This window comes from Somniosus microcephalus, chromosome 1 (assembly GCF_052327205.1).
Source record: "Somniosus microcephalus isolate GS21.2 chromosome 1, FLI_Smic_1.0, whole genome shotgun sequence".
Classification (NCBI taxonomy): Eukaryota; Metazoa; Chordata; class Chondrichthyes; order Squaliformes; family Somniosidae; genus Somniosus; species Somniosus microcephalus.
In genome coordinates this window covers 189,064,800-189,089,700 of record NC_140987.1, presented here as the reverse complement: position 1 = coordinate 189,089,700, position 24,901 = coordinate 189,064,800, and the positions used below count along the sequence as shown (strand labels likewise).

Sequence of the window (24,901 nt, the reverse complement as noted above, 5' to 3'; positions counted from 1 at the left end):
CTGACCCTTGAGGAACACCACTGTCTACCATCCTCCAGTCTGAAAAGCAGCCATTTAACACAACTCACTGTTTTCTGACCTTAAGCCAATTCCTTATCCAAGCTGCCACTGACCCACCTATTCCATGAGCCTCAATTTTGTTAACCAGACTTCTATGTGGTATTTTGTCAGACACCTTCCAAAAATCCATGTAGACAACATCCATTGCATTCCCTTCATCAATCACCCCGTTACATCATCAAAAAATTCAATTAGAATAGTCAAACACGATCTGCCTTTTACAAATCCGTGTTGGCTCCTCTTAATTAGCTTAAACCTTTCCAAGTGCCCGTTAATTTTTTCCATGATTATTGTTTCTAAAACTTTACCCACCACGGATGTTAAACTGACCGGCCTGTAGTTACTAGGATTGTCCTTATACCCTTTTTTGAACAATGGTATCACATTTGCCACTTTCCAATCTTCAGGCACCCCCCCCTGCATCTAGGGAAGATTGGAAAATTATGGCAAGCCCTTCTGCTATCTCCTGCCCCAATTCCCTTAGCAACCTGGGATGCAAGCCATCTGGACCAGGCGACTTATCTACTCTAAGCATACCCAGTCTTTCTAGTACATCCTATCAATTTTCACACCTTCCATTGGTTCTACCTTTTCCATTTCTACCGATATTTTGTCAGCATCCACCTCCTTAGTAAACACCGATTCAAAGTACTCGCTGAGTATTCTAGCCTTGCCCTGCGCCTCTAAGCATATACAGGAAACTTTCTGATATCCGGCACTGACGGGACCGAGCTGGTGCCGTAACATCAAAAGTGCCAGACATACCAGAGTTAATGTTTAAACATACGAAACTGAGAAGCTCCGTGTGAATCAACAAACCCTGTTGCTTAGCAATAGCTTCAAAACAGGCAGCTGCAGCTACAGACCTTGCAGTGCTTGACTGGGGAAAAAAAACATATAGAAAACGGCTCCTGATTTTTGCCGTTAGATCGAGTATTCCGGACATATAACCTCCGGATAAACCAAAGTTTCCTGTAACACCTTCTTTGTCCCGAATAGGCCCCACCCCGCCTCTTACTACCCGCTTACTGTTTACGTGCTGGTAGAAGACTTAAGTTATGCAACCTGATGAGTGCAAGATTGAACTGAAGTCTATTCTGACAGGCTCCTAGAAGAATCAATCTAGTGAAATGTGTTAGGAACTGTATAGAGGGCAACAAACTGATCCCAGGACTGTTTACCTCTACCTCAACAGGTTTTGTTGGGTTTATTTTAACACTGGCAAGGCAATAAATTGAAACACAAGTTTCTATTGCGGATATAGTTGCAACTAGTGAGCAATACATATTTTTCTTCATGTAAAAAAAAACTGAATGAGTGCTGGCTGCTGGCAGTGCGGTGGCAATCGTGGCGCACAATATAATTTTTTTTTTTATAAACAGAAAAACAGCATCAAATAAACGGCACCAAAATTTTTCATTTTAAAAATGGGAAAATCGGTTGAATATTTCACTTGTAATCCCTATAAGGTAGGCTCATTTCTGTTTTTAAAAAAAAAAAGTTAATCATTTACCTGCAGTGATTTTTCCAGCAACTCAGACACTACATTCTCGTTTCCTGTAGTAGCCAGGTGTTGGACCTGTCGGTAGTAGTTCATGCCAAGATCACACCACAGATTGGCAGATGCAGACATCAATTTAAGGGCTCGCCCATAGCACCTAGGAGGAAATAAATTGCAGTTATTAAAAATATAACTCCTCGTCCCATACCACGAAAAATAATTGAGACCATTAAGCATTTATTTTAAAATATGAAATTTAGGAAAACGTTGGGTTTCCCATTCTGCAACACCCAAAGGTTGTAACTTTTTTTGAAGATTCTATAACTAGTCTCTGATTTTACATTTTATAGTAAATTTATGTAATTACAGCTACTTCAATATTTTAAGTATTGAATCCTTTTGTGCAGGTTTTCAATCATAGAACATTCACAATTTTCTGAATCTTTTATTGTGAAAAAATGAGATGTTTTAATCATATTTTTCAAATAAATTAGTAATTTTTAAATTGCTGATATACAGCTTCAATTGCAGCTTTGAAAGGGTAAAGTTTAATACTTGCAACATATTCTGAATACAGTAATTGGATTGTTTTGCTTCAAGATTTTGGCTTAGAGGGCTTTCAGGTTAATTTATCTTATGATGGTATTAAATTTGGCACACAAGAAGTTAACTCCCCACAACACACGCTATCTGGGAATAGAAATTAGATCCAGTAGCTGGGAACCAGACAAAGTGGACAACGGAATCATGTTTCTTGCATACTGTATCAGTTTGAGACAGCAGGCTCAACTAGTACGTGTTGGAGACATTCTCAGGGTATATTAGAATGGCTTCCTTTTATTGAGATCAGCAGGCATTCTGGCCACAAAATACACTGCTATGACCCTCACACCGACTGACGTGTAATCAGTCATTTCTTGACACACAAATCAATGGGAAAAATCAAGTTTTTGGTTTCCTCTCTAACTGGAACAAAGGTAGTCAAGCAGAAGCTTGAACTTCAAAGTCAGTGAGGCAGAGTAGTATCGCTTTCAGAGGAAGGATGAGAGACACTAGGCAGGTCGAGGCATGAACATGCGGGCTATATTGGGAAAAGTTTAGTGCTGGGCTAGTTTCAAGAACGGTTAGTCTGCAAAGTAAGTTTTAGTTCGTTAGCATGATTGAGTAGGACAAGGAGGGAAAACACCGCAAAGTCGCAGTCACACAGGATGTAATTTGTGACTTTGATAAAGGGAGACCCAGTTCTGTGATGTGGGAGCAAGCAGACTGTCGGATGTTTAAATTGTTCTCAGGATGTGCGCGATGCTGACAAAGCAATATTTATTGCCAATCCCTAGTTGTCGACAGAATGGTGGTGAACCTTAAGTAGCAATGCTTTGTACAACTGACTAGCTTGCTAGATCATTTAAGAAGGCATTACGAGTCAATCACATTACGTCAGACTGGAGTCACATGTTGACCAGATAAGTGGCGGATGGTTCCCTTACCTGAAGTACATTAGTGAACCATATGGGATTTGGCAGCCTTCATGAACAATTTTGTTTGGTGTCAATTCACAAATTATCAGATTTATTGAACTGAATTTCACAACTTGCCATGATGGGATTGAAACTCATTACTTCTGGGTTGCCAACCACTACATGACTGTACCCATAATCAAGGAGTTTCGAGCGAGAACGACATGGAGTTGGGGGATGTCAGCATGCTCAAAGGCCTTAGAGAGGAATGGGAGGTTAGAGATATGATAATTAGATAAGAAGGATGGGTCATTTGTGTAGATTTAGTAGGAGTGATGACTGTGGTTTTAAAAGGGAGGAGGACTATGCCTGAAGAAAATTGTTCAAAATATTAGCTGGCATGGGGCCAGGAGTAAATAAATGATCAGGAGTAAGGTGCAGGAAATTAAGGGAGCAGGAGCTGAGTCCCTTGGAAGAGAGGAGCTTGGAGAGGGCAAAGGAGGAGGAGAGGAACTACAAACTGATTTGGGACCAGGCCTGGAATGCTTGGAAGAATTTGGGGGGGGGGGGGGGGGGGGGGGGGGGGAGAGGAGGAGGGGTAATTGCGAATCTCCAGGACAGAAAGGGGAGGAACCAAAGTGGCAGCTGCATGGATGGTCTCAATCTTAGATACTGTTTCTTAGCTTCTCATATTTGATATTGGAGCGGGCAGAAGAAGAGGGCTTCAGGAAGTAGTTAGTCATAGAGAAGAGGATCTTTGAGTTTTCCTTGCAGTTTTAACAGAGGTGAGGCAAAGGAAAACTTGATATGGTCAATCAAATCTAGCAATGAATGATAAAGTATGCTCGAGCCAGGTATGCTCGTGTTTACGCATTTCTGATTTAAGGGACCAAGATGTCAGGTACACACCTCGACACGGTCGGAGACAATAATTGATTTGCTGGGAACAAGGGCAACGATATAGGTGGGGTCAACAGGGAGAGACGTGCTGTGGCAGTTGGAAGGCCAAAAGAGCAAGAGTTGGGAGAGAGAAAGAAAAGTCGAGAGTAAGTGAAAGGTATTTTTCCCCACAGATGAATGGTGAGGCAGACAAGGAATTGGTAAGATGTAGCCAGATCATTGATTGAAACCTCAGATGAAGAGAGGCCACAAAAGGTAGGGAAGCAAGGGGGTGGTTGTAAATATGGATGACAGAGTTTATGTGAAGGGTGAGATTTAAAGATGAGGGGAAATCGGAGTAAAAAAAGGGCTAGATGAATTTAGTTATAGGTTGAAGTTACTGAGGATAAGGAGTCACTCGGTGCAAAGGCGAAGGAAGGAGAGAAAGGAAGTACTGTCAGTGCAGAAGTTAGCAAGGGGCTTGGGAGGGCAGTATACAACAAAGATTTTGAATGAGAGGCAGGAGGGCTGGAACAGGGAAAAGTGTTTGAAAGAGATGGTACCAGAGGAGGGGGGGGGGGGGGGGGAAGAGGCCAAGGTGTGACTTTTTAACTAGGATTACACTAGTGCAGTGACTTTGGTGGGACAAATGATGAAATGCATAATCAGGTGAGAAGGCTTCAATCAGACGGTCTGCCCACCAATTCTAATGCTGAGGTAACTGGTCACCTGGGGAATTGTGCTGGAAGATAATAGTTACATCAGAATTATAGAAGTAGAAAAAATAATTCCATACTTCTGGAATCACTTAAGTATCAGGACAATAGATGTAAAGCAGTCAAGAGTGATATAGCTTCCATGTTACTGTTTTTCTTCTCAGGTTAAATTATTGTCCCGAGCTCGGGACCAGGGATCGCGAGAATATCAGTGCTAATCTGATCCTGTGAGAGACAACATCATTCATGTCCGAGGCCAGGACCCAGGAACGAGGACGAGCCCAGCAGCGAGGTCAAGGTCCAGGAGTGGCACAGCGTGGACCAGCAGCAGGGTCGGGGCTCAGGGAAGGTGCGGCACGGGCAAACAGCGAGGTCGGGAGGACCACAATGCATCCTACGAAACCCAAGCAGAGAGGACCTGAAGGAAGGAGGGAGAAGGACAGTAGCAGTATGTTTGTGTGTGCGCTAGGCCGTTGTAGCAGAGCCTGGTCTCCAATCGTCTTGGATCCCCTTGCCATTGGACCAAGACCTTGCTCTGTCAAGCCCGTGTAGTAGCTGGTGTGCAACGGCCACCCCACGTTAAAAGAATTCACGCACAGGCATCTTCCACCCTTAAAAAGGAAGTGCGGGACCTGAAATGTCAGGACCCTCGTGGACAACCCCAACAGAGAGAGACCGGAACATCGTAGTGTTATCGTTGCCCGGGAGCTCAGACGCTTCGACATCGCTGCCCTAAGTGAGACCCGGCGGGCAGGGGAAGGCCAGCTCAAGGAGCAAGGCAGTGGTTACACCTTCTTCTGGAAAGGCAAACCCGAAGAACGCTGCCTCCATGGGGTAGGCTTCGCCATAAAAAATGAACTGGTCGGGCGTCTCAGAGACTCTCCTTAGCGGTATAAACGAGTGCCTCATGACTCTTCGACTCACCCTAGCCTGAAACCAGTGCGCTACGGTCATCAGTGCGTATGCCCCAACACTGGAAGCCACAGACAAAATGATTGTCTTTTTAATTTGTATGTGGAGGCTTAAGGAATAGGAATCATACATTATTTGAAACTGCAGGGGTAATTTTAAAAGTCCTTGGTGCCCACGATTTTCTGTTAAGTGCTGCCAGTGAGGGAGTCTCCCCACTTCTCACTGGCAGGATAGACTATTAAAATTACCCCATATGTACTTGCAGGTGAGCACAGTATAATCGGGTATATTGGCAGGGAGTGCTATAAAAAGTGACAAACTACTTTTAAAAGATTAAAATATACCTTTTTTTGATTGAAAGTAATTTACCTTCCTCCTAGACAAAGTAGTTCATCTTTGTTTAAAGGCTGCACATTACTCTTTTCATTGCTGTGCCCAGTAAGAACAGCAGAGACTTGAATGTTAACGTTTGCTGGTGACAGAACATGGAGTGTGGTACACGTGTCTCCAATTAGCTTCCAAAGACAGGATACATCAGGTCGACACTGTACAGCTCTACAATAAAATGGAAAGTGAAATAATAAATGTAGGCACTTAAATACAGTACGTATCACTTACAAGTAGCTGCTTTTAACTAAAGTTCAACTCTATCAAAACGTATGTATTTTTAAAAAAAACCCACGTTAAAACATTCTGACGAAGGGTCATCGAGCTGAAATGTGAACTCTGTTTCTCTCTCTACAGATGCTGCCTGACCTGCTGAATATTTCCAACATTTTCTGTTTTTAAAGTAAAACATTTGAAGCTTTCTTTGATTTGTTTTAAAGCTATTAACAGCTCACAAAAATAAGTACAGATAAAGGAGTCCATTTGTCCATCTAGCTGATCCTTTCATAGAAACAGTTCCACCAACACAGCATCCAACTGGCAATTGAATGATTAAAGAGTTTTTGTTTCTACTATCCTGCCTGGAAGACTATTCCAAGTAGTACTCATTTTTTGCATGGTACTTTCAAATATCAAACGTTGAGCTGCCTTTTTACTAATTTTTACCAATGTCCCCTTCTCTTACAGTTGTGGGGGAACTAATGTCAGCTTGGCTCAGTGGTAACACTTACCTTTGAGTTAGAAGGTACTGGGTTCAAGCCCTACTGCAAGAACTGGGCAGACACTTCAGTGCCGTACTGAGGGAGTGCTGCATTGTCAGAGGTCCTGTCTTTCGGATGAGAAATTTAAACCAAGGTCCCATCTGTCAGTTCAGGTGAATCTAAAAGATCTCGTAGCACTATTCGAAAAGCTAGAGAGTTCTCTCTCAACTACCACCCCCAAAAGCAGATTAACTTGTTGCTGTTTGTGGGACCTTGCTGTGTGCAAATTGGCTAACAGTGGCTACGCTTTTAAATAAATAATTGGCTGTAAAGCACTGTGGAACATCCTGAGGATGTGAAAGGCACTACATAAATACAAATTCTTTCTTCATCTATGCTGACACACCATTGCAGTACTGAGGGAGTGTGGATGAACAGAGCAACCTGAGGTTCAAATACATCAATCCCTGAAAGTCCAAGTAGATAAAGCCATATAAAATTTAAAAAAGCCAACAGCAATTTGGGTTTTATAAATATGGACATATAGGGCCATAATTTGCCGTGGCAGGGCATCTAATAGCATCTGCCGTTAGTTAGACTTGCCTTTAGGTTTTTAAAATTTTTTCATGGCAAGTTGTTAAAAGTGTGAGCTGGCAGTGTTGCAGCAGGAGAAACCAGACACCTGGGGCCTGAGTGAATAGGGCAAGCAACTGTGCATCTCCTTAACTAATTAGATTGAAGGATTGTGAAATTAACAGTGCAAAGACTGAGCAGGAAGTGCAAGTTAGAACAGGTGAATTCAATGTCAACTCGGGTACAGAAAGAGAAATAAAGAAATGGAAAGAAAGACTTGATTGAGAGAGAAGAGATAGAAAGGATTAGTTTAAAAAAAATTTAAAGTTACATTTTTAAAATTTCCAACACTTAAAACCTGAAGGAATGAGACTTCCCACTTGTAATAGTTAATTTTCAGTGCCAGAGTGGTTGACTGGCAGTAATTAACACATCACATCATTAAAAGTGTACTTCGACTGAAATGGACAAGACTTAACTTTCTGTGGCGAGTTTAGTTTGTATCGACCACCCAAGTACAGCAACTTCACTCTGTTCAATACATTTCAACGGTGAACCAGTCGGCAAGCTGCCGTTTCTGCGAAGCCAACAGCCAAGTGGCATATCTCGGACAGCAACTTTCGGATTTCCACATTTAACCGCGCCTCTGCCCTCGCCTGAAGTTGTAGCATTTGCGCATACATTTTGACAGCAAATTATAGGCTATTCAGTATACGTGTAACAATATAATAAATTTGTAAAGCATTGGTTAGTCCATTTATAATACTGGGTACAATTTTGGGCTCTGCATCATAGAAAGGACATGAATGCCATAGAAACTGTACAGCATAAGTTCACAAAATGGTGCCAGGGATGGAAAACTATAGTTATGAGGAGAGACTTGAAATACTGGGACTATTTCCACTGGAGCAGAGAAGGAGAAGAGTAGATTTAATAAGAGGTTTTTACAATTATGAAGAGTTTTGATAAAGAGAGAAAGACTATTTCCTCTGGTTGGGAAGTCATTGAGAGAGAGGAGAGGGGTTAGGAGAAATATCTTTCCAAAGACACAGAATGCTTTGTCACAGGAAGAGGTCGAGACAGAAACCATTGCAACATTAAGGGGAAATTGATAAATATTTGAAGCAGGGAAAGATACAGGGCTTGGGGGAAGAGCACTGGAGTGCAAGATTAGTTTTAGATTGTCTTGGCAAAGAACCAGCACAGAGACATTGGGCTGAATGAGACACACAATAGGGAGCTATATAAATGCTGATCTTTCTCTAAATAAAAAATAATGCTGTTTTATTATTTATTCTTTATTGTTTCCTTTAAAAAAACTCAAAGATTTGCACTAACAATGTTACGATGAAGCAATGTTGGTGTGCACACGCTGAACTTCATTTATTGCTTCAATTGAGATCAGGAACTCAGCAAGGGGGAGCAGAATTGCAGCAGGAAACCCACACTAAATATTTACAGTGTACGACCGTCACCCCCAACTCTGCTTGTTGAAGTTGTTATTGCAGATATAAAAGAAAAAGAAAATAGTTTGCAAATAGTTTTCCTACTGGTGTGAAGGATACCCAGAATGAAGGGCAGTAGTCTGAACTACTAATCTATGTGCTTGGCAGTTTCTAACAAAGTATTCAAAGAGCCGAGTTCAAAGACTGTTATATTTGTTTAACCACTTGGTCAAAATAAGCATTTATTTTTACTCACCCAGCTAAATACTGAAGTGCCTGTTCTGCTGAATCCAAAGCTCTTCCATCTAAACAATCATTGAGGGCACTTCGTGCCATCATTAAGTAGCACTCACCTAGACCTAGAAAAGCATGAGTAAGCCATGTGATTTGAGGATGTTCATTTATTAAAAACAGAGAGGATCCTCTTAAATATTTAATATCAATTTTTTTCCTGTCCATATAAAAACTTTTAATGCTATTTATGCTTAGTGCTTCATTTTTGTAGTGAATTTGAAAAAAACGTTTTTTTTTTTTAAGATTGGATTGCCTGAATTTTATTTCTCTCCCTTCAAATGAAGGGTTTCCTGCCATCTTTCCAGGTAATCTTGAATGCTACTATATTCCTATATAAAGAGGGCACAGATTTCCTTCCACTTCCCCATCTCAGTCCGAAGATTATATTAGAGGGTTCCTGGAAACAGTCAGTCTTAACTTTGCAAAGGCCTCATTCTTGATTAAAGATTTACAAGAAATAGCCCTTTTTCAGCTTATACATTTCAAATAATTACATGACTGTTGGTCACTAAATATGCTTTGGTTGTAAGATACACTAAACACATTTTTTCTTCTTCCTGTTTCGTCTCTTCACATCACATACTATACTCTGACCAAGTGTGAATAACTGACCTATTTCCATTCCTCTACTATCCTTATCCTCAACTTCAAAGTTCTCCATCAACTTGGTGCAGCCTGGCTCAGCAACATCCTCTAGCCATGTCCCTACATGCACTATCCACTCGTCTAACAGCTTACTACCCATTCCCTACTCTGCTCCATCAACAGTGACTATTCTTTTAGTTAATACCCCCCAAACAGTCTCCCTAAATTCCTCCATCTGGCCATCTCCCACTTTGCTTTCTGTAGCCTCCTAAAATCTCTTCCCTTCAACTATACTTTTAGTCTAACTACTTTTGGTCCAACCTCTAACCCTTCTGTTTTTCATTCTGCTCAATGTTCACTTTTTCACTCCACCCCATGAATTGCTCTGAAACATTTTTTTTTCATTCGTTCATGGGATGTAGGCGTCGCCGTCAAGGCCCGCATTTATTGCCCATCCCTAGTTGCCCTCGAGAAGGTGGTGGTGAGCTGCCTTTTTGAACCGTTGCAGTCCGTGTGGTGAAGGTACTCCCACAGTGCTGTTAGGGAGGGAGTTCCAGGATTTTGCCCCAGGGACAATGAGGGAACGGCGATATACTTCCAAGTCAAGATGGTGTGTGACTTGGAGGGGAACTTGGAAGTGGTGTGTTCCCATGCGCCTGCTGCCCTTGTCCTCCAAGGGTGGTAGAGGTCGCAGGTTTGGGAGGTGCTGCCAAAGAAGCCTTGGTGAGTTGCTGCAGTGCATCTTGTAGATGGTACACACTGCAGCCACGGTACGCTGGTGGTGGAGGGAGTGAATGTTTAAGGTGGTGGATGGGGTGCCAATCAAGCGGGTTGCTTTGTCTTGGATGGTATCGAGCTTCTTGTGTTGTTGGAGCTGCACTCATCCAGACAAGTGGAGAGTATTCCATCACACTTCTGACTTGTGCCTTGTAGATGGTGGAAAGGCTTTGGGGAGTCAGGAGGTGAGACACTCGTCGCAGAATACCTCCGACCTGCTCTTGTAGCCACAGTATTTATGTGGCTGATGCAGTTAAGTTTCTGGTCAATGGTGACCCACAGGATGTTGTTGGTGAGGTCAACGCCTTTGAATGTCAAGGGGCAGTGGTTAGATGCCCGCTTGTTGGAGATAATCACTGCCTGGCACTTAAGTGGCAGGTAACATTCGCACCACACATCAGCCCAAGCCTGAATGTCGTCCAGGTCTTGTTGCATGCGGGCATGGACTGCTTCATTATCTGAGGAGTTGTGAATGGCACTGAACACTGTGCAGTCATCAGCGAACATCCCCACTTCTGACCTTAAGATGGAGGAAGGTCATTGATGAAGCAGCTGAAGATGGTTGGGCCTCAGACACTGCCCTGAGGAACTCCTGCAGTGATGTCCTGGGGCTGTGAGGATTGACCTACAACCACCACAACCATCTTCCTTTGTGCTAGGTATGACTTCAGCCAGTGGAGAGTTTTCACCCCGATTCCCATTGACTTCAGTTTTACTAGGGCTCCTTGATACCACACTTGGCCAAATGCTGCCTTGATGTCAAGGGCTGTCACTCACACCTCACCTGTGTTTGGACCAAGGCTGTAATGAGGTCAGGAGCTGAGTGGTCCTGGCGGAACCCAAATTGGGCATCAGTGAGCAGGTTATTGGTGAGCAAGTACTGCTTGATAGCACTGTCGATGACACCATCCATCACTTTGTTGATGATTGAGAGCAGGCTGATGGGGCGGTAACTGGCCGGATTGGATTTGTTCTGCTTTTTGTGGACAGGACATACCGGAGCAGTTTTCCACATTGTCGGATAGATGCCAGAGTTATAGCTGTACTGGAACAGCTTGGCTAGAGGCGCGGCTAGTTCTGGAGCACAAGTCTTCAGCACGACGGCAGGGATGTTGTCGGGGCCCATAGCCTTTGCTGTATCCAGTGCACTCAGCCATTTCTTGATAGCACGTGGAGTGAATCGAATTGGCTGAAGACTGGCTTCTGTGATGGTGGGGACCTCAGGAGGCCTCTTGTATGTGAGGAGAGCTTAGAATTGCAAGTTGTTGGTGAAGGCGGTTTTGTAAATGACTTATGCGGTAACAAGCCAGAACGAATTGAGGTGACTCACCAATAATTTCCACTTCCTCCCTCTTGGAATATATTGGTACTCATCCTTAACTGAAATTGTGAACTCACTGACTGCTTTACTAAATTGGTACACTGACGCACCATAGCAGCCAGAATAGTAACTTCTATGGCTATTTTATCTGGACCTATCTATTTCTGTCTCTTTAAGGAAGTTGTAGTTGCTTTACAGGTATAACTCAGTGCTTCTTAGTATTTAAAGTACTTGTTCAAATGATGTTCCAACTGACCAAAAGATAGCCCCAACTTACAATCAGAATAGTACCATAACTTAAATTTCATAATCAATGGTTAAAAAGAATCAATCACTCAGTCACATGTTTGACAAAGAAAAGCATGTTCACCACTGAGTTTGAAGATAACTCAATACTAAAGCAACATAATCACTGAATTTTTTATACCAGCTCAATTACATAGTGCTAATTACCCCAGTGATGTTCCCTAAATCTCCTTTTCTTAAAAGTGAGAACAAAAGGAAGCAGCACTACTTTCTGGGAGACTTGTGGAACATCTTTGCGGGGGAAGGCCTGTCCCGTTCATAAATACTCCCAAATACTGAGCTAAAGAGGCCCAGCAAAGGTAAGCTTGACATTTTTTTGGGGGGGGCTTGGAAAAGCAAGAATACTCCTAGCCCCACAAAAATAACCTAGGCCGCACTGGGACCTACCCTCCTTCTGCGATCGTGACCCAAACTCCACCTTCCCTTGCTGGGGCGGCCCACTATTGGCCAGTCTTAATCAGACAAGCTGCATCGGGTTAGCCAGCCGCAGCTCACCAGCTCGATGCAAATGAGGCCGAAGCTCAAAATTGTGGCCATCTCTTCGCTGCAAATACAGGCACCAAAAGTCAAGATTGACCCTTATATTTAAAAAAAAATACCCAAATCCTTCCATGTTAAAATGGTCAAAAATCCTGAAACATGGCAGGGGCATTATAGGAAGTAGTATCACTATTCTTCACCTTGTCTAAACTAGGTCGCACAATAAGAGAATTAAGTGAGATAAGTCAAATAAAAATGGAATCATTAGTTTTGAAGTATTTTTTAAACTCATTTGTGCACTCCCAGCAGAAAGAAAATATACAATGGCCTGTAATTTGCGGTCAGCGGCGAAGGAAAGGCATTCGCCACTGGCCGCAAAGCAAGCTTCCCAAAAAGATCTCGATCTCTGTGGTGAGAAGTTCGGCTTTTTTGATGTTCAGTTGAGTTCAGTGCAAGTTAATAGGGATCTCCTCATGTGATCTGCTGTGATGTCAACAAGCTGTCTAAGCAGCCAATCAGAATGTAGAATTCTCACAGGCTGGGAAGTGAATAAGCTCCTTTTATTCTCATTTTTTTAAAAAATGTTAGAGAGCAAAACAAAGATTGGGGCTCTCACATGGGGAAAAGGTAAACCTGAAATAAAGATGAACAAATGTAAAGAAATAATTTTTTAAGTTTTTAAAAAATTGTCATTTTTATTAAAATGGATAAATTTGACACTCCACAAAATTAAAATGTGTTTTTCGGGGCCATAACATTTGTTTAACAGTCAATACACTCTTAAAACCCCAGTTACACCTAATCCAAAAAGGTCTAACTTTTAATGGGGTATTTAACAGAGATATTACCGCGGAAAAGCTGAAGTTTTTGTCAATTTCTCTGATTTCCCCGATTGCCAGCTATGGGGGGTGGGGAAGGGGGGCGGCGGCCACAGCGCAGCCAGTGTCAGAGCAGTGAATGACTGACCGCAACTTCAGGATGTGTATGCAGTATATCCTGAAGGTGCGGTCAGTTTCAAAGGGATATTAACAGCGAACGCATTACCAACTGCAAGTTCCGGGACAATGTGTATTCATAGAGAATAAGTTAAGAGGGGAAATAAAAAAACTTACCTTTGAGGGCAGGGACGTAGTTTTTTGAATTTTGAATTATCTGTTTGTACTCTGTAACGGCCTCTGCGTACTTGCCAAGAATCTGTTTGATGGCTGCTATCTTGTAAATGTTGTACACGGAGTTTGGATTCAGTTCACTGGCTTTTGTGAAGGCCTTTAAGGCAGCAGTGTAACCTCCTCTACTGAGATAAGCCTCCCCTAAACATTCCCAGCAATTTGAGTCTTTCGGGTCTGCCCTCAAAGCCGCTTGTAAACTTAAGGAAAAAAAGGGACAGATCGTTAACTTTGGTATTATAACCAAATGTAGCCTTCAATGCCATAGAATAAAGTCACAGAACAACACTGTCATTAGATCTGCTCTCCCCAAAGCTATTTTCCTGCCACCGTTGTAATCCCAATCCCTCAATGGTGGTGGAGAAAATAGACTCACTGAGTAGTCTTTAATCCAAATTGGAACATACCACACCACTAAGTCACAGACCTGGTTGAGGATTTAGCACTATGAATACATATAAAGCCAAAAAATAAAGACAAATGTTAAAGCCTTTTCCTAGCTGTGACTCAATGGTCTACAACATTCTGAGGTACAACATTTTTAGTTTTATTGTTCATCCATCTCAATGGTATTTGGAAGAGGGTGACTAAATTCTGAGGTAGCTCATGCATCCATCGACTATTTAAATGTCCTTCAGACATGGAGAAAAATAAACAATGGTTAAAATGAATAATTTAACCTGTTTAAATTCCTGTCCCATCCTCCCTCACTTCTAACAATTGTGAGGAGCTCATGGATGACCATCAACATAGAGACCATTTGTTCAGCTGCCTCTGCTGATTTCCTCCTTCCTCCCCTTCACCAGGGCACCCATGCTAGACCTGTACCTCCTCCATTTCTCTCACATCTCCCTCTATGTCCTCTCTCAGCTTCACTCGTCCATGAGAGCCACCTCCCCATCTGCTTCCTTGACCCCTTTCTAATGAAACTGCTGACCTCCCAGTGCTCAAATATATAGCGTATCTTACTCCGCAACAGCCTGGGAATTCTGGTTGATTCTCATGTAATAAAGTCCTCGTCTAAGCCAAGCCCATTTGGTTGTCCCAGCACTCGACTGATCAGTCACTGTTCTCAGAACTGTAAGAGCAGTTTCCTAAAAGAAAAGAAAAATCAATATGAAATTTTCCAATTTTTGCTAAATAATAGAATCACTACCAGTAAGTGACTAGCCATGTAATAGACCTGTAATAACAATAAACAAGAATCAGACACTTCTACTTCAATTCCACCATCTATGGCTCCCTAATATTGACCTAGTGTCCTCCATCATTCAGACAAAAAAGTAAAATCTAGGTTTCAGGCTTTTTCAGTTATGATCAATGCCATTCTACAATTGGCCACCGTTCACAGTGAGCTTTACTATTTGTAAACTACCATACTGGGCTAACTAGGCAGCGCAGCGAGTTAAAACAATGGCCCGTATTTTGCGGTCAGCGGCAAAGCAACAGCACTCACCGTTCACCTTGCGGACAGGTGCCCATAAAGCTTTTGGGGGCTTTTGAGCAGAGGCTTGCTCTAATCCAGCACAGCACCCTCTACAGGACATCTGTGTTTAAAGAAGTTTAACTTACCTTTACAGCCTTCCTTCCTTCAGGTCTCGGGAGTCCCTCATCTCACCGGCACAGAAAGCAGAATGGCCGCGAGCGGTCAAAAGTTGCAGCATTCAGCTTTCTGTTCTGGAGAGATCTCTAAATCAGCCTGAGAGGAAGGAATTAACTTGGAGTACAGATTGTCAGTGTTTGTCAACTTCAAAGAGCTGTCAAACGCGGATATTTCATCTGTCAAAAGCTCTTGACAGATGAAATGTCAATCTGTGACGTCACCTGTTGCCGGGTGGCCCTTAATTGGCCTGCTGAGCCCGCTGGGTGGGCTCAACAAGGTCAATCAAGTGAAAATCGCATGGGTTGGCCACAACTCGTTGGAGGTGGGACTACAACCCCCAAAAGTTTTAGTCCCGCCTCCTACATGCTTCCAGTATCAAAATCCAGCCCGTAGAGTCTAAACCAGAAAGTATAAAGCAGGAAGTATTTATTAGATTTAAATCATGCACAGAAAGTTAAATAAAGATTGCGAAAGGAAGATGGGATTAAGAGAGAGATAAAAGGGGCAGCACGGTGGCATAGTGGTAAGCACTGTTGCCTCACAGCGCCAGGGACCCGGGTTCAAATCCGGCCTCGGGTGACTGTCTGTGTGGAGTTTGCACATTCTCCCCGTGTTTGCGTGGGTTTCCTCCGGGTGCTCCGGTTTCCTCCCACAGTCCAAAGATGTGTAGGTTAGGTTGATTGGCCATGATAAAAATTGACCCTTAGTGTTAGGGGGGATTAAATACGTGGGGTTACGGGGATACGGCTTGGGTGGGATGGCTGTCGGTGTAGGGACCGGGTGCTAGGGTTTGGATGATCAGCCATGATCTCGTTGAATGGCGAAGCAAGCTCGAAGGGCCGAATGGCCTACTCCTGCTCCTATCTTCTATGTTTCTATGTAAAAGAGACAGAAAAAGTAAATAAATATTTTTAAAATCTCCAACACCAATTAACTTCTGAGGGAATGAGACTCTTCGCTTGTAAAATTACATTTTCAGAGCCAGAGAGGTTGTTAGGCAGTAATTATCACTTATCACACCATTAAAAATGCACTTACTCCTCAATGCACCAGCCCTAACTTTTTCTTTTGTGTTTAGTGGGTAACTAACCGAACTTCACGCTGTTGCACGTATTTCAATGCCGAGTCTATTGGTGAGGTTCTGTTGTAGCACAGCCTGTGGAGGAGCAGGATAACTTGGACTGCAACTTCTGGGTTTAACTGCGCAAGTATGTACTACGGAAGTTGCTGTCCAATTTACTCCACAAGAACAGACAGCCTCACCGTTATTATTAATGCAAAATCCGGGCTATTGTCCTTCACATCTGGTCGCGTTTCAAATCCAGTCCAGTTAAAGGGAATAAGGCAGAGATTCTTTCTGTAAAATTATTTTGGTGTCTCAATCCAGTTTCTACAGAACAAAAACTACCAATAATTCACCACATTAACAGCCCTGCACAGAGGCATCTAGGAGGAGCATGTAGAAAAATTAAAGTATCGCACTGGTGCACAAGGGAAAAGATCTTATGAAGTTTAGGGTCGCAGCAACATAGTCAGGGCTATGTCATACAATCTTTACCCATTATCCAATCAATGTTACAGTGACCGACAGAAAGAACTTGTTGCACTATGGGATTGTAGGACATTGGTCCCACAAACAGTGGATTACTGATATCAGCTGTGCTATTACTGGAAGATGCTGAATGCACGCCAAGCTATTTTGCCACAATAGGGAAAGAAAGCAACACTGACAGTTACCCTATAACATTCACATAGATCTATGCAGCTGCAGAATGACAGAAGTGTGAAAGTAGCAAAGGGATACAATAAGGAAGGAGGAAAAAGAAAAAGTAACTTTGAATATAGTTGCTCGTCATAACTCCTTTGTGACCCTCCTTAAAACCCATCTCTGACTAAGCTTTTGATCACCCCTCCCAATATCTCCTCCTGTAGCTCAGCATCCATTTTTTGACTATGTCCCTATGAAGCACTTTGGGATTTTTTTTTCTATGTTAAAAATGTTATATAAATGCAAGTTTGTTGTTATTGAATTAATCTAGATTGCCTATTTAATGTCAACACCTTTCTGACAAAACTAAACATACAAAAATTACAATATGGTTAAACATGGAAGTTTTAACAATAAGAGCTCCCCTGGTTAATGCAACACATGTCTACAGACTAGGAAGGTGACCAGTTTAATCCCTGGGGTCTGCCGAGTTAGCTGATATCACTACTGCCATTCTGGTTGACATTAACCTCAACCTCAGCAGATTTTAAGGGGATGGGGGTTTGGGGGGGGGGGGGGGGGGGGCAAAGGAGGAAAAAAAAATCAGCCGAGGTTCATGTTGCTGATCACTATCCAGTGACCCAGCTGGAAGTGGACACGATGGGATCTCAGGTTAGGACAGGATCTCTCTCAGCTGTGATGCTCTCATGTTGAACAGCTTGCTAATAATCACCATTTAAGGATAGTTATTTGAGAAAAAAAACACCTTTATTAAAGTCGCATCTTATCATGTGTCTCAGGGCGTCCCAAAGGGTTTCACAATTAATGCATTACTTCGGAGTGCAGTCACTGTTACTATGCAGATACTTGAATCAGCATCAGACTAGATTAAAATATAGCGCTGTATACAAATCAAAATTTAAAAAAATGTTTAAAACAAATTACATTGCATTATATAAAAATCTTACATTTACTTGATGCTTTTCATATCCTTAAGACTTTCCAACTAATTTACTTTTTGAAATGTGGACACTGTTGTTTTTGTAGGCAAATGCAGCAGCCAATTTACACACAGCGAAGTCCCACAAATAGCAGTGAAATTATAACCAGTTAATCTGTGGTGTTGTTTGAGGAAGCAATGTTTCCCAGGACACCATGCGATCTCCTCTGTTCTTCAAAAAGTGCATGGGAACTTTTACATCACTTGAACAGGCAGACAGGGCCTTTCTTTAACATCTCATCCAAAAGACTGCATCTCGGACTCCCTCAGCACTACACGGAGGTGTCAGCCTAGACAATGTTCACAAGTCCTTGAGTGGAACTTGAACCCATAATCTTCAAACCAAAGGCAAAAATGCTACTGGTAAGCCAAGCTGATACTTATAGTCTGGAGTACTGTGATCAAATAAGCCAATTTACAATTCTAACTTTTAGTTTCAACCACAAATTCTTGAGCAGTGAAAAGTATTCTGAAAAAATAAGGTAAGCATGATTAGTACCATATCTCCAAGTTCAACACTGAGATCAACTGCTGCTGCTCCTGCTTCTTCATCACTGTTGTTTAACTCAAAGGCTTTTTTGTAGCAGCCTCGGGCTCTGCTTTTATCTTGAACTATGTCTCGATAGTAGTGGCCTAAGTAGCAGAATGTTCTTCCATTGTATGTGTCCAACTTGGCAGCCTGCAGTTGGTTAAAAAAAAGTTTAAGATGAGTAAGTCTGTATCTAAGTCAGAAGTGAAACTCTCAACAGTTTGAAACAAAAACTTGGTTTACTTCTTTAAAATGGTAATTTTATTCAAGATTTTGAAGGTACGATTAGGTAACATTAAACACACTGTAACAGAGACTGAAGGATAAGCCAGTTGATAAATGGATTGCAACTGTGTGTTTCGTTCATCCTCAATTTCCCTGTATAGTCCACTTGTTTGAATGTTATTACTTACATGAAATAGCCTGTCCATAGATCTGGAGCCGACTCTCTTCTCTGCGTACAAGGCAGAGGAAAAAGGGCTGGGGAACTGGGATGCTGGGTCTTGCGCGCCCCCCCATCCCTTCTGTTGCATTACACTTCTGTATTATGATATTGAGGCAGAAATCACTTCACCAAACTTCCCATCTCATTTTCCTTGGTATTTACTTGGAGAATGTGGCAAGATGCGTATCTTGCTTTTGCTACTTCTAGACTTGACTATTCCAATGCACTCCTGGCTAGCCTCTCATGTTCTACCCTACGTAAACTTGAGGTCATCAAAAACTCGGCTGCCCGTGTCCAAACACACACCAAGTCCCATTCATCCATCACCCGTGCTCGTTGGCCTACATTGGCTCCCAGTTAAGCAACGCCTCGATTCCAAAATTCTCATCCTTGTTTTCAAATCCCTCCATGGCCTCGCCCTATCCTATCTCTGTAACTTCCTCCGGCCCCACAACCCCTCCCCCGCCTGCCCAATATATCTGTGCTCTTGAGCATCCCTGATTATAATCACTCAATCATTGGTGGCCGTGCCTTCGGTTGCCAAGGCCCTTAGCTCTGGAATTCCCTCCCTAAACCTCTCCGCCTCGCTACCTCTCTTTCCTCCTTTAAGACACTTGTTAAAACCTACCTCTTTGACCAAGCTTTTGGTCATCTGCCCCAATTTCTCCTTATGTGGTTCGGTGTCAAATTTTTGTCTTGTAACACCTGTGAAGTGCCTTTGGGACATTTTACAACGTTAAAGGCGCTCTATAAATACAAGTTGTTGTTGTTGTTGTATCTGTACATAACACCAAAAACACTGTGCACAAGCAAGTTCCTGAAAAGAAATCTAAACACCTCCAGGACAGGAGGAGAGAAAAGGGATTAAAAAACAGAACTTAGTTGTGTTTAAAAAATCCTAACATTTTAATCTTTTAATTTACCTTTCTTTTTTCTCCTGGCTTCCACCATCCATATTGGAGGTGGAAACATTACTGATTGTAGCCAAAGTAATATTAAAAGTTCACAAAAAAATTCAAAGGGAACTTTAGTTTATGGGTTAGTGTTAAAAATGGTAACGAATTATCTGTTACAGTTCCTCTGAAACTTTAAACAAAAATTCTTATTCTTGGTCCTTATTTCTATATTAAGGTGCCTTTTTTTAAATAACGAAGCTGGTCATGGCTTATTGACATGCCTACATGCATCCACAGAGGACTTCCAACTTACTCAATTCATGTCAGGCAACGTAAAGGTATTTGAGTGAAGTATAAAGCATTCTCAGCTAACAGAAAAGACATGGCATTGAATCACTCAAACTCATGATAGAAGTAAGAATGTACACTACAGCAAAAAGCAGTTGTAGGCGGCGACATCAATCAAAACGTCAAATTTCACATTTATACTGACGACACTCAGCTCTACCTCACACCATGCTTGATCCTTCCATGGTCTCCGATTTGTCACGCTGCTTGTCCAACATACAGTATTGGATGAACAGAAATTTACCAATTAAATAAAGCCATAGTCTTCGGTCCTCGTCACAAATTCTGTTCCCTAGCCACCAACTCCATCCCTCTTCCTGGTCACTGTCCAAGGCTGAACCGGACTGTTCGCATTCTCGCATCCTACTTGATTTGGAGCTCAGCTTCCGACCCCATAATTCTCTCAATCAACAAGGCCGCCTACTTCCACCTCCGTAATATCACCCCTGCCTCAGCCCATGGAAATATGAAACCCTCATCCATGCCTTTGCTACGTCCAGACTTGACTATTCCAACGCTCCCCTGGCCGGTCTCCCACTTTCCACCCTTCATAAACTTGAGCTCATCCAAAATTCTGCTTTCCACATCCTAGCTCGCACCAAGTCCTGTTTACCCATCACCCATGTGTTTGCTGGCTCAAACAAAGGTAGGATTGGGTTTTAAATATTCCTGGATAGGTGGTGTTCAGGAATGAGAGGGAAGGAAAGAAAGTTGGAAAGGTGGTAGTATTGGTTAAGGAGAATGTTACAGTGCTGGAGAGAGGGGACATCCTGGAGGGGTTCAAGGACAGAATCGATTTGGTTAGAGTTAAGAAATAATAGAGGTGCCATTACACTACTAGGTGTATTCTATAGGCCACCAACTACTGTAGTGGGAAAGATATAGAGGAGCAAATTTGTAGGGAAATTACAGAGGTGCAAGAACTATAGAATAGTAATAATGGGGGACTTCAATTATCCTAATATAGACTGGGATAGTAATAGTGTAAAGGGCAGGGAGGGGGAAGAATTTCTGAAGTGTGTTCAGGAGAACTTTCTTGATCAGTACGTTTCCGGCCCGACGAGAAAGGAGGCGTTGCTGGATCTGGTCTGGGGAATGAGATGGGTCAAGTGTCAGTAGGAGAACATTTAGGGAACAGTGGTCATAGTATCATAAGGTTTAGATTAGCTAGGAAAAAGGACAGGGAACAATCTAGAGTAAAAATACTTAATCGGAGGAAGGCAAATTTCAGTGGGTTGAGAACAGATCTGGCCCGGGTAAACTGGAATCAAAGATTGGCAGGCAAAACTGTAGTCGAACAATGGGCTGCCTTTAAAAAGAGTTGGTTTGGGTACAGTCGAGGTACATTCCCATGAGGGGGAACGATAGGGCAACTAAAACCAGAGCTCCCTGGTGACGAAAGAGATAGAAAGATGAAGCAGAAAAAGGGCACGTATGACAGATGTCAGGTTGAGAATACAAGTGAGAATCAGGCTGAATATAGAAAGTTCAGAGGGGAAGTGAAAAAGAAAATAAGAAGGGCAAAGAGAGAGTTTAAGGATAGACTGGCAGCTAACATAAAAGGGAATTAAAAAGTCTTCTATAAGCATATAAATAATAAACGGGCAGCAAGAGGAGGGTTGGGTCTGATTAGGGACCAAAAAGGAGACCTATGCATGGAGGCAGAGGGTATGGCGGAGGTACTAAATGAGTACTTTGCATCGGTCTTCACCAAGGAAGAAGATGCTGCCAAAGTTATAGCAAAAGAGGTAGTGGAGTGACTGGATGAGGTACAAATTGATAAAGGAGGTACTAGAAAGGCTATCTGAACTTAAAGTTGATAAGTCACTAGGACCGGATGGGATGCATCCTCGGATGCTGAGGGAGGTTAAGGAGGAAATCGCAGAGGTACTCGCCATAATCTTCCAATCCTCCTTAGATATGGGGGTAGTGCAAGAGGTCTGGAGAATTGCAAATGTTACACCCTTGTTCAAAAAAGGATAAACTCAGCAACGATAGGGCAGTCAGTTTAACCTAGGTAGCGGGGAAGCTTTTGGAAATGATAATCAGGGACAAAATTAACAGTTACTTGGACAAGTGTGGATTAATTAAGGAAAGCCAGCACAGATTTGTTAAAGGCAAATTGTGTTTAACTAACTTGATCGAGTTTTTTGATGAGGTAATAGAGAGGGTTGATGATGTAGTGTATATGGGCTTCCAAAAGGTATTTGATAAAGTGCCACATAATAGGCGTACCAGAAAAATTGAAGTCCATGGAATAAAAGGGACAGTGGCAGCATGGATATGAAATTTGCTAAGTGACAGGAAACAGAGAGTAGTGGTGAACGGGTGTTTTACAGTCTGGAGGAAGGTACACAGTGGTGCTCCCCAGGGGTCAGTACTAGGACCACTGCTTTTCTTGATATATATTAATGACTTGGACTTGAGAGTACAGGGCACAATTTCAAAATTTGCAGATGACACTAAATTTGGAGGTATAATGAACAGTGAGGAGGATAGTAATAGACTTCAAGACAGACAGGCTAGTGAAATGGGCGGACACATGGCAGATGAAATTTAACACAGAAAAGTGCGAAGTGACGCATTTTGGTAGGAAGAACGAGGAGAGGCAATACAAACTAAAGGGTACAATCCTAAAGGGGGTGCATGAAGAGAGAGACCTGGGGGTATATGTGCACAAATCGTTGAAGATGGCAGGGCAGGTTGAGAAAGCGGTTAAGAAAGCATATGGGATGATGGGCTTCATAAATAGGCATAGAGTACAAAAGCAAGGAAGTTATGATGAACCTTTATAAAACACTGGTTCGGCCTCAACTGGAGTATTGTAGCCAAGTCAGAGGAAGTCATACTGAAACTATATAGTGTTGTGGTCAGATCACACTTTGAATACTGTCTAGTTCTAGTCTTTGAGGCAGTTCAGAGATGAGCCACACACTGAATTGCTTCATACTAAACCAGGTTCAAACTAGCAAAAAGCAAATTTAGGACTGATGCCAGGAGGTTCTTCACACAAAAGATGATCAACAGATGCATTAGATCTCCAATAAGAGAGTCCAGCCACCTCTCCTTGGCATTCAACAGGATTACCATCGCTGAATCCCCCATCAACACCTTGCGGGTCATCATTGATCAGAAACTTAACTGGACCAGCCACATAAATACTGTGGTTATAAGAGCAGGTCAGAGGCTGGGTATTCTGTGGCGAGTGACTCACTTTTGGACTCCCCAAAGCTTTTCCACCAGCTACAAGGCACAAGCCAGGAGTGTGATGGAATACTCTCCACTTGCCTGGATGAGTGCAGCTCCAACAACACTCAAGAAGCTCAATTGTCACCCTATCCACCACCTTAAACATTCACTCCCTCCACCACCGGCGCATCGTGGCTGCAGTGTGTACCATCTACAAGATGCACTGCAGCAACGCGCCGAGGCTTCTTCGACAGCACCTCCCAAACCCGTGACCTCTACCACCTAGAAGGACAAGGGCAGCAGGTGCATGGGAACACCACTCCAAGGTCAAACACCATCCTGACTTGGAAATATATCGCCGTTCCTTCATCGTCGCTGGGCCAACATCCTGGAACTCCCTCCCAAACAGCACTATGGGAGTACCTTCACCTTATGGACTGCAGCGGTTAAAGACGGCGACCCACCACCACCTTCTGAAGAGCAATTAGGGATGGGCAATAAATGCTGGCCTTGCCAGCGACGCCCACATCCCATGAATGAATAAAAATAAAGATTTCTGGGTAGGGTAGTGGAGATGAATTACTTAACGAGCAGCAGAATACCAAGATGGAGGGGACTGCAAAGTCTTCTTGAATGGAGGAGATAAGATGGATTAAAAGGCATTCCCTATCAGTGTCTATCTGGACACACATTAGGCACTGGAGGAAGAACATTCAATGGGTCAGGTACCCTAAAAATGTCCCTGTAGGATACCTTAAATATTGTATTTAAAGAACACTACCATTACACATTATCTATTCAGTACAGTATGGACTGAAACACACAAGTATTTATTTGTAGAATTTGTCCATTGTAAGAAAGATCATTGTGGTTTCACAAACCTTTAACAAATGTGTAGCAGTTTTAGTTTTGTCTTTTCTCATCTCCTCCCCCATGAACCAGTAAGTTATTCCAAGGTAGTAGTAATATTCTCCACAGTCTGCTTTTATTTTCACAGCTTTCCGGAAACTGTAGGGATACATGTCAAAATGTTATTCGGCTTTATTTTTCCAAAGAGGAAATAATTAGGTTCATATAAAAAGGTGAGGACTTCAATGTTCCTTCCTATCACATGGGTAATTTTGGCACTCAGTTAATTGCACGATTCTTTGAGTCACCGGATCAGACAGCAATTAAAGAGCAAACTAAGCATTTTGGAAGTGTTACCATGTCAGTGATTCAGCCTTACGATGAGCCAAAACAGTGATAAATCATTGCCACATATTACTGCACAAGAGCAAATTTTATATCCATCATCTGAACCCGGAGATGCCTTGTCATCACTTCAAATTGTGTTATTTTCAACTGTCTTTGGTAATAGTATGTATATATGGCTATTATATATGAAAAATGGTAGGCAGCTCACAACATTCAACTGCAAAATCAATTGAAAACCCATTTATCAACTATCTTTGACATTTTTACATTAAATGTGGCTGTAGGTGGTAGTGTGGCACAGGGTTTTTTGATGTTAAAGTTTTAGCTGATGTTAGCAACCACTAATTGTAGTAACTCCCTTGCAGCTGATACAGTAGCTGCTACTTTATATTGCGTTTGAGTCTGCATGAGTTGTTGGCTTTCGCC

At 42.4% G+C, this 24,901-nt stretch overlaps 1 protein-coding gene across 4 annotated transcripts in view; it reads right to left on the bottom strand.

Moving 5' to 3' along the window:
• skic3 (SKI3 subunit of superkiller complex) overlaps positions 1–24,901 on the bottom strand; it is a 136,020-nt gene that overhangs the window by 62,222 nt on the left and 48,897 nt on the right. For all 4 annotated transcript variants that reach the window (XM_085988621.1, XM_085988592.1, XM_085988612.1 and 1 more), the window contains exons 14-20: positions 24,160–24,286; positions 18,371–18,550; positions 14,530–14,654; positions 13,507–13,760; positions 8,888–8,990; positions 5,895–6,080; positions 1,574–1,718 (exon numbers count right to left, since the gene is read on the bottom strand). In XM_085988621.1, coding sequence (XP_085844747.1) covers positions 1,574–1,718; positions 5,895–6,080; positions 8,888–8,990; positions 13,507–13,760; positions 14,530–14,654; positions 18,371–18,550; positions 24,160–24,286 — 1,120 coding nt within the window. The remainder of the gene's footprint in view (positions 1–1,573; positions 1,719–5,894; positions 6,081–8,887; positions 8,991–13,506; positions 13,761–14,529; positions 14,655–18,370; positions 18,551–24,159; positions 24,287–24,901) is intronic.